We start from the raw sequence: 10918 nt of genomic DNA on the forward strand, positions 1-10918 counted from the left end.
AAGAAAATACAACCTCTGGACTCCAGCTAAACTATTAATCATATTTAGTGACAGAAAAAGAAATTTTCAGACATATAATGACTCAAAATACTTTCCTTTTCTTAGAATGTTATTTAAGAATGTGCTCAAGCAAGAGAAGGAAATAAACCTAGGAAGACAACCATAGAATAACGCAGAAAAGCATTAAACGGGAAGTCCTAGGATGATAACCATGAAATAAGCCTGCCACAAATAGGCAGAATACAGAGCTTCAAAAGATTTCCATGGGCTGGGCATGGTGGCTTACACCTGTAATCCCAGCTACTTGGGAGGCTGAGGTGGGAGGACCGCTTGAGCTCAGGAGTTTGAGATTGCAGTGAAGCTATGATCATGCCACTGCACCCCAGTTTGGGTGACAGAGCATGACCCTGTCTCTAAATAAATAAATAATTTTCAAACAAGATTACCATGTAAGAGACTGATGTGTTAGAGCAGATTGTATAAATAAAATTCTGGAAAAGACTTGAGGATATGATAAAATGACACAATGCACGGTAACTACCATCACCCTCAAAAAAAGAGGCTATATAAGAAAGCCACAGTCAAGTAGTTGAGAAAGTCAGATTGGTTCTAGAAGAAAGTAATGTATCTTAAGCAATAAACGTAGTAGAAGATATTTAGTATATAGTCAGGAAAAGTTTATGCCCCCACCTCAAAAAAAGGACAATCGCAAAGGAAACTGCAAGAAAAACAACCTTTTTTTAAAAGCATGATCCAAATACAAAACTTTTAAAAATGTGGCATAGTTTTGAGTATCTAGATGAAATATAGGAAAGAAAGATCCTTTTGTATATTCATCCTTTGAGTGACAACATAATATTGGAAACTTAGAATAAGAATTTTTAGCCCACTAGCTGGGTCTGCAGTAAACATAGCTACCTATAATATTATAAATGGCATTTATTGGCTTTCAAATTTTAGAATCCACCTAGTGACAAAGCATGTAAGACAAATTATGGTTTTAAAGCAGAATATCAAGTAACCTCAACAATGTATAAGTAACAGCTGACATAAAGAAGTGGAGAAGAGGAGGGTAAAAAGTAGGGGTCATCTAACTATTCAGAGAACAAGAGGTAGGAATATCTATTATACCAAGAAGTCAAAACCATGTCAAAAACTTTGTGGGGGGGGAAAAAGGCATTATAAACAAATGTTTTTGCCTCTAGTAAAAATGTGTTTGCCTCTGGGAGGGAAAAGAGGACAGGATTTTTCATTATAAGCTCTGCCATACTACTGGATTTTTTTTAAAACTGTGTGCATGTATTTCTTTAACTCTGGAGTTAAATCTAAAGATCAGCTTCAGCAGCAGTCCATTAATAAGTGGACAACTTCACACATTTGATTACACCATTCTCAGCCATAAGAAGTTCTCATTAACACAAAAAGATGACATTGGTATTTACGTTTTGATTCATTCACTCTAATTCAAAGTGTTTTTGAATGCTTCACTTAAGAACATTTAATACCAATAGAAATAAAATTTGATGGCACCTCAGATTACTAGAGAAATAACTGACAATTAAATAAATGATATTGGTACAGCTGCCTAATTACTTGGGGAAAATGTTAAATCTCTTCCTCTATACTGAAACCAATTCCGGGTAGATTAAATAAGTAAATACTGAAATCGCAGAAATACTAAGAAAAAGTGTAGGTGAATATTTTTAATACTGAATGAGAGAAGGCCTTTCTAAGCCTACTACTAAAGGAAAAACCTCAAAGGACATCTGACTACATATAAATAAAAGCTTCTGAGTAAAAAAACAAAAAAAAACCAAAAAATCCCCACTGAAGCAAAAAGAAAAAAAAAGAAAAACTTGCAACAGAAGAAAAACAAAAGGTTGGCCTGGCGTGGTGGCTCACGCCTGTAATCCTTAGCACTCTGGGAGGCCGAGGCGGGTGGATCGTTTGAGCTCAGGAGTTCGAGACCAGCCTGAGAAAGAGTGAGACCTCGTCTCTACTAAAAATAGAAAGAAATTACTTGGACAACTAAAAATCTACGTAGAAAAAATTAGCCAGGCATGGTGGCGCATGCCTGTAGTCCCAGCTACTTCGGGGGCTGAGGCGGAAAGATTGCTTGAGACCAGGAGTTTGAGGTTGCTGTGAGCTAGGCTGACGCCACAGCACTCTAGCCCGGGCAACAGAGTTGAGACTCTGTCTCAAAAAATAAACAAATAAATAAAGAAAGAAAGAAAAAAAAAAAAAAGGTTAATAACCATAATATATACTGAATTTTTACAAATGAAAAACATTCCAAATTAAAGGAAAGGGAATCACCAAAGAAGAAATAACAAACTCCTTAAACAAGAGCAAATTAAAATGAGACATTTTCGTCCAATCAGATCAACAAAGTTAAAGAAAATATTAATGGAGAGTTTGAGGAAAAGGGCACTATCTTACTATTAATTTATGGGTAGGGGTATTAATTGGTACATTTCTAGAGGTCCATTAGAAATGTGTACACTTTCAGCCTTTAGTAATTTCTACTAAGAAAATAAACACCTATATGCACAAAGATATATATCTACCAAACATGTATCCATCTACAATCAGTGGTATGTTGTACGTGTTTAACACCTGGCTTAGGGGAGGTGGGGAGAGGTGGCAGATTTGTCGCTGATTTCTTTGGCATAAATACTCCCCACATGGCTAATTTCCAGCTACTAATGTGACATCATTCAATGTAGAACTGGTAGGTGAGGCTAATAATGGCCCTTGTGAGCAGGTACAAACTGCCTCCAACACACCACTGTCGTGTTTGCCAAAATACCGTTTATAGTGAAAAACTGGAAATAATTTACACTAATAAAGAATTGGTTAGATAAATCTTTATACAACCATACAGTGAACCACAGTCATTTAGAAATGATATAGCTGCATCTTAATAAAACACATAAATCTAAAGGAAAAAAATTCCCAAGTTTTAAAGTAAACATCATGTAAAGAATGGGTATATTTTTGAACAAACAAAATTTATACTGTGAGTATATATGGACTAAAATTTGAAAGGTTAATATGCCTAAATGGATGGGATTATGGCTGACTTCTTGTCTTCTTTTTACTCTTTCACATTATATTTTTTAAGTTTATAATACTCAGGATACAATGGTCACTTTTGGCCAAGATGATAGAATTAAAAACACATATAGTACTTAAGAATTTAGTAGAATTTCAAGATTCATCATTATCCTGCACAAAGTCTGTTGCCTAACAATAATTTTTACAATGTATTTTCATGCATCATCTCAAGTATCTAAGATTATTCCATACTTGGCTCAAGAATCATTCTCCTATAGGTTTTAAGTTAAGGTCTAGACTAGTCTATTAGAACTCTCTTCTAGGCACTTATTTCAAGTTGCTATTTCCATAATCTAAGATTTTTCAAAGTACCAGAGTGAGTTAATCTACAATTGTTTTAAGTGCCTGAAACACAAAATATGTTAGCACAATATGAATTACTGAAGCTCTGTACTAGACTATATTACTGCTTCATTCAGCAAATACTGGTTACCTACTATGTGTCATGAGGACAGAGATGAATAAAACAGTCCATGTCCTCAAGGAGCTTATCTTAAATATTAGTAAATAATAAAAACATGTAAAGAGATCATTAATGAACAGAATGTTGTGGCACAGAAAGGGCAACAATTAATTTACCTTAAGGGAACAAAGAAAAGCTTCACAAAGGAGGTGCCATCCAAGTTAAGTTTTGGAAAATTTATTAAGAGTCTGCTAGGTAGAAAGGAAGATGGGGATACCATTTCATGTAAAAAGCAAAAGCAAAGAGTTATGAAAGACCATGGTTTGGAAACTGAATTTATTATGGCTGGAGTAGACGAAGAGGTACTGTTGGGGCCAGATTATGAAAGATCCTTGTAGACTACACTAAGGAGAGTTTGATCTTTTATCCTGCAGGCAGTTAAGGCTGAGGTTTTAAGAAAAAAAATAAAAATTAAATTTGCTTTTTAGAATGATTCCTCACCCTGATGACCGTGTAATGAATGTGGATTGGACTAAGGAACTTACAACTAGAAAAGATTTATTTAAGAAACCTCTTCAAATAATCGAGACAAATGTTTTCAAACTATGCTCAGGTCTCAAACATTTTTATAAGCAACCAACTGAAAAAAAAGCGGTTTTGCTTATTTGAGAAAAATAAATGTTTACCGTCGTCTCTTGAAGGGTGACTTTGGCATATCTGCTGTAGGGATCATCTGCTCTCCTGGCCTTACCCACATTATAGGCCCATCATCACTTTGGGACCTACACTGGAGTCGGAGGCTGGAAAGTGTACCCCAGGGCAAAGTCATCTAGAAATCAGATGAATGAGTCACATTAAAAAAATTTTTAGACTATTTACAAATTAACCCCACCCACTCAAATATTATAAAAGTTCTAAGAAGCATTTTTTATAAGTGTATACAAAGAAATAAATGCTATTCATACAGTAATTTATTAATAAATAAAAAAGAATTAAAGTTAAGTACTTTGTAGCAATATTTTTCTAAACATTTCTATTCAAAACATTGCATAAAATTTAATTTTAATAGGCAATGTTAACTTTAGCCCACTTAAGTAATGATCAAAACTTTAATAATCTGAATTACCACTCACTTTCAGAAATGGTGATTCTTCTAACATATCAAGGAACTCCGGGAAATAATCACCAACTTCTTCATCTACTGCTCCAACAAGACTTATCTGCCGCATAGGACCTGCTCGGTAGGTGCCACAGCAGTATGTCCTGTTGACCTGAGATAAAACAAAAGGGGGGAAAATGGAATGAGATACACTATAATATAAAGAACTAGAATAGGATACTGTTTCCAATGTTGCTATTTCTTCTACATACTAAGAACTCAGTGGTCTGTACCTTGGATAAAGTCAGTTATTACAGAGAGGCACCAAAGCACACTGACAAATACACCGATATATTTGCCACAAATGGAAATTTCAACATGCAAGTTAGCCTATTGTCCCAACATCTCAAAGAAATATTGAAGACATTAAGATTACTTAAACTTCTCTAAGAATGATGATTTTTGAATTTTGTAAACACTTCAAAGTGTGATCTTTATTTAAGAAGAAAAACCAGAATAAACATTAGTGAAATTGGCAGGGCAGGAAATAAAAAAGACCATGGTCAGATTATCTGTATTCATTTTGTACTCCCTAGCTTTAAAGTCTTCAGGCCAGTTACCAAAGCTGACCATTATCAAATCCAATCTCCCATAACTTCCATATAAGAGCCTCCACTTCAGGTAGGCTGATATTTTTCCCTACTCAACTTATGCCAAACTTATTTCTACCTCCACTGATTTTTCTCTTCAATCTGCTCAACTTGAAATGTCCTCTTTTATGTCAACCCAAATCTTATCCATCTTTCAAAGATCAGTTCGAGAGTTCTTTTTTTCCAGAAGTCTTCCTGGTCACCCTCCATGATCTTTCCCTTTTCTGAAGTCTAATATTATCTATGAGCACATATACATTTTCTCTGTATCAACTCTCTAGTGAATTTAGGGCATACCCTATACAAATTTGCAGCCTAGAGCAACCTATCTAGCATTTAAATGCAATCTATCAATTAATTCCATACAAACTATTCTTCTAGTCAGTTAATTTATGTTCTTATCCTACCTTCAATTTTGAATAAATGTTTTTCAAGGGTAGAGAGATCTTGTCCATAGAGATGGACTAGACTAGACATAATGGACTCTAACCAGAATTTCCACCTCAGATCAGTTACCTAGCATTTTCTACCTTAGTTAAGATGCAGATTAAATTGAAAAGCCTAACATATAGAACTGTACCTTTATAAGGTGGGCCTCTACTGAAGACTCAAAAAAAAAAATTTTAAAGGATTAAATGTTACTGTTTTAAATGCCACCTATTTTGCCTTAATAGGAAAGTCTACATACATGACCATCCAGTATTTCACAATTAGTGAAATGACCATCTACTACACAATTCTTCACTATTAGTTCTTTAGTAATTTATTTTTTTATTTTTTTATTTCAGCATATTACAGGGGTACAAATGTTTAGGTTGCATATACTGCCTTTGCCCTACCCAAGTCAGAGCTTCAAGCATGTCCACACGCCAGATGGTGTGCACCATCCCCATTAGGTGTGTATATACCCATATCCTCCTCACCCCCAACCTGCCCAACACCCGACGAATGTTATTGCTATATGTGCACTTAAGTGTTGATCAGTTAATACCAATTTGATGGGGAGTACATGTGGTGCCTGTTTTTCCATTCTTGGGATACTTCACTTAGTAGAATAGGTTTCAGCTCTATCCAGGATAATACAAGAGGTGCTAGATCACCATTGTTTTTTGTGGCTGAGTAGTACTCCATGGTATACATATACCACATTTTATTAATCCACTCATGTATTGATGGGCACTTGGGTTGTTTCCACATCTTTGCAATTGTGAATTGTGCTGCTATAAACATTCTATTGCAGATGTCTTTTTTATAGCATGTCTTTTGTTCTTTTGGGTCCCAGTAATGGGACTGCTGGATCAAATGGTAGTTCTACTTTTAGCTCTTTGAGGTATTTCCATATTACTTTCCATAGAGGTTGTACTAGTTTGCAGTCCCATAGCAGCATTTTTAGAATCAACACATTTTTTTTTCCCATAGACAATTTAACATCACCCACACACATAAACATATATACAGAAAAAAAGGTCTTAGATCTTGTTCTCAAATAGCAGGGGGATTTCTTAATTCCTTAGAAATCCTTCCCCCAAGATCACTGGAGGTGATCCTTAAGCAGCCAACTACCCAGGTCAGAATTACTTTGCATATATTTGTATGAATTATCTTCCATAAGTTTTGTGTGATTGTTGTGCTATTAAAAAGCCAGAGGAGACAGCATGGAAAAGAGGATCATCATAGAGATAAGGAAGGGAAAGAAAGGAAGCTTTTTAAAATCACCATTCTAACCTTTCTAAGCCAATCATCCTAAAACTAAAGTAGATTTAACCTTCAACAACAGTTTTAAAAATCATTTACTTTCAGGGGCACTAAGAAATATCAATCTTGTCCAAATACTTCCCCTAACTATTCCCAATTGCCAGAAATTCCTTTACTAATCTATACAGGGTAGTGGCATTTTATAGGAGGAATATCCTAAAGATTGATCAGAATTTAAAGCTCCTGAAACTCAAAACCCATTCTGAAGAAATACACTGACATGTCTACTAGCTTTGAGATTATGCAACTCATAATGCATTACTAATTTGAAGGAATACACATTAAATTTCACAAAGTGAGAAAATATTTTTATATCACACCACTCCAAGTTTACCTAATTCAAATATCACTAAATTCAACAGCATTGAACTTGAATACAACTAAGAAATGAAAACACTGGCCAGGTGCAGTTGCTCATGTCTATAATTCCAGCACTTTGGGAGGCCAAGGCATGAGGATCGCTTGAGCCCAGGAGTTCAAGACCAACCTGGGCAATATAGCAAGACCCAGTCTCTACAAAAGAAAAAAAAAGGAAGAAAAAAAAATGCAGACACCTAGGATGATCATTATGTGAATGAATAAATATAAAGGATCTTTTCCTATTTGGAAAGAGAAACAAAGTAAACCTAAAAGAGGGGAGGGAAGGAACAACATAAGAAAAAGAGAGGGTATGATCACAAAAAATAGCAAACTTTTATGATCTCACAATTTTGCCAAGGCCAACATGTTTATTTTCATCTACAAACAAAGTTTTTCTTCTTATGAGGATCTTCAGGGTCACACTGTTGTGTGAGTACCCATGAGTGCCAAAGAATTAACAATGTTCAATTTTTATTTAGCAGCAGAAGAGCCATCAGTAAATAAATATGTTAAAATATACCAAGACTGGATTTTGAGAGCTGCAATGTATTAACGCCTATTTGGAAAACCGTTGCTAAATTTCTCCAGCTAGAGAAAGCCCTGATTAGTAAACCACAACCTTCCTGTTTTCATTCCTTTACTTATAAGAAATTAGACCTCTCTGGCCTTCCTTTACCTATGTTCTTTTCTTAACATCAGCCCTTGCTTTTACTTCCTTCCATATCTACCCTAGACCTCAAGATTTACCCCTCTCTCATAAACACACTCTCATATTCTATCCGAGTCCTTCCACCAGTACTGCCTGCAAACCCAAAGCCTAAAACATTCTAACCATCAGTCCTACCTCTGGACTTTTCCAATTCATGAGCCAACAAAACCCTTTTATCATTTAAGCCCATCTTAAGATTGAATATTCTGCAACTTGCCATCAAAAGCACCTAAATATACCTTTTCCACATCAGAATCCTACTCCTATAATATTCGTCTGTATTTCCTGTCTCTACTGCCTCACCTCACCTTTTATTCACATTTCATATGATTGCAATCAGGCTTCTGCCCACACCACTCACCTCAAACAAATCACTAATGACCTCCTCATCGCCAAATTCAAAGAATGTTTTTCAGTCATCTGTTTTCTTGACTTCCCTTTCAGGCTTCCTCCTCTCCAAAATGCGGTTGTTGCAGAGTTGGCCCCGTTCTCATTCAACATATTATCTGTGGGTGGTTTCAATTATACTACAGATTTAACTACCACCTGTACCCCTACTAAATTTCATAGCTACATCTCTAACTTAAAATTATTCCTCAGACTCAGACCTTTACATACAATTGCCTCCTGGACAGCCTACAAGACGCTCTCAAAGGCAATACCTACAAAACTGAGCTCATTTTCTTATAAGGTTCCCTTCGACCCTCAACCTGCTTTTTTTTTTCCCTTCTTTATTTGCTGCACCAGTTAATGATTTTCATTCTCAGTTCCCAAATCAGGAATTAACAAGTCCCTCTTCCCCATCCTTTAAATCTCAAAATCTACCCTTCTAAATCCACAGTACCACTGTCTTAATTCAGGAAATAATCATTTCTCACCTAATTGCAAAATCCTCTTAACCATAATCCTTGCTTTAGGATTCCCATCCACATGAGCCATCCTACATACTGCTACAAATAATCTGTTAAGGAAAAAACATCTTACCATCCAAACTTCCCGTTTTAAATCCTTTAGCTCTATATTACCTATAGCATCTAACTCAAAATCCTTTTCAGTGCAGACAAAACCCCTCCTGATCTATCATTCCAAAAGAAACACCACATTTGCCACATTCTATACACACATTTTCAGCTGGGCATGGCGGCTCCTCCCTGTAATCCTAGCTACTTAGGAAGCTAAAGCAGGAGGATTGCTTGAGCCCAGGAGTTCGAGGTTATAGTGAGCTATGATCCTGCCACTGCACTCCAGCCTCAGTGATAGACTAAGACCTTGTCTCTAAAATAAATAAATACATACACATTTTCCAAATTCTAAAAAAATCTGTGCTGCCTTCACAACTTTTCACGTTATTGTCCACTTTTACAACTTCTGTTTATCCCTGAAGGTGGCTAAAAGTAGACTCAAGAGAAGGAAAGACTCAAAATAAGGTCTTAAGCTCAAAGAAATGAGGTACATAAAATTTATAGGTTTTAGACAAGTTGGATTTGGAGTTATAAGTAAATCAAAAAGGTAAGAAACAGGTGCATAGACTTGGAAATTATCTACAAAGTATAATTTTTAAAGTGAATAAGACTGGAGAGAAAGAGGAGAAACAGAAAACCAAGAACTGCCCTGAAGGGAAAAGGCTATTTGAGAGACAGAAGGAAGAGTTAGCTAAAGAAACAGTAAAAGGATGAAGAAAGTAAGACAACTAAAATAATACAAGAATAACATTTCAAAAAATGGCCAAGAACATAGGGATTGTCTAAAAAAAAAAAAAAAAACTGGCTATTGCGAACAGTGCTGCAGGAAACATGGGATTGCAGAGATCTCTTCCACACACTGATTTAATTTCCTTTGAATGGATATACACCCAGAAGGGGGATTGCTGGGTCATGTGGTAGTTTTATTTTTAATGTTCTGAGGAACCTCCATACTGACAATCATAATGGCTGTACGAATTTACATTCCTACCAACTAAATGTTCTCCTTTTTCCAAATCCTTACCAGCAGGTTATTTTTTTTTTTTTTGTCCTTCTGTTAATAGTCACGATAACTGTGGTGAGGTGATATCTCATTGTAGTTTTGATTTCCATTTCCCTGATGATTAGTTACGCTGAACATTTTTTCATATACCTTTTAGCCATTTGTATGTCTTCTTTTGAGAAATGTCTATTCAGATCTTTTGCCCAATTTTTAATTGGATTGTTTTTTGTTATTGAGCTGAGTTCCCTATACGTTGTCAGATGGATAATTTGCAAATATTTTCTACCATTCTGTAGGCTGTCTCTTCACAGTCAAGATACAGAATCAACCTAAGCGTCCATCAAAGGATAAATGGATAAAATTAGTGTGGTATATACACACAATGGAATACTATTCAGTCATAAAAAAGAATGAAATCCTGTCATTTCCAACAACATGGAAGAACCTGGAGGACATCATGTTAAGTGAAATAAGCCAGGCAGAGAAGGACAAATACCACATGATCTCACACATCTGTGGGGTCTAAAAAAGTTGATCTCATGAAAGTAGAGAGTAGAATAATAGTTACCAGAGGCTGGAATAGGTAGGGGCAAGTAGGAGACAGGGAGAGGTTGTTCAATGGGTACTATGTTACAATTAGGTAGGAAGAGTAAGTTCTGGTGCTCTATTGCACAATAGAGTGAGTATCGTTAATGATGTATTCTATATTTCAAAATAGCTAGAATAGAGGATTTTGAATGTTCTTACCACAAAGAAATGATAAATGTTTGAGATGATGGATATACTAATTATGCTGATTTGATCATTATACTCTAAGTATAAAAAATCCCACTGTATCCCATAAATATGTGCAACTATAA

The 10918-nt window shown here is 35.6% G+C and overlaps 1 protein-coding gene across 1 annotated transcript in view; it reads right to left on the minus strand.

Annotated features, from left to right (window-relative positions):
* RSBN1 (round spermatid basic protein 1) overlaps positions 1-10918 on the minus strand; it is a 57164-nt gene that overhangs the window by 9748 nt on the left and 36498 nt on the right. The window contains exons 3-4 of the mRNA XM_012644636.1: positions 4654-4791; positions 4207-4349 (exon numbers count right to left, since the gene is read on the minus strand). Of these exons, the coding sequence (XP_012500090.1) occupies positions 4207-4349; positions 4654-4791 (281 nt within the window). The remainder of the gene's footprint in view (positions 1-4206; positions 4350-4653; positions 4792-10918) is intronic.

This window comes from Propithecus coquereli, unplaced genomic scaffold, assembly GCF_000956105.1.
Source record: "Propithecus coquereli isolate 6110/MARCELLA unplaced genomic scaffold, Pcoq_1.0 Scaffold215, whole genome shotgun sequence".
Classification (NCBI taxonomy): Eukaryota; Metazoa; Chordata; class Mammalia; order Primates; family Indriidae; genus Propithecus; species Propithecus coquereli.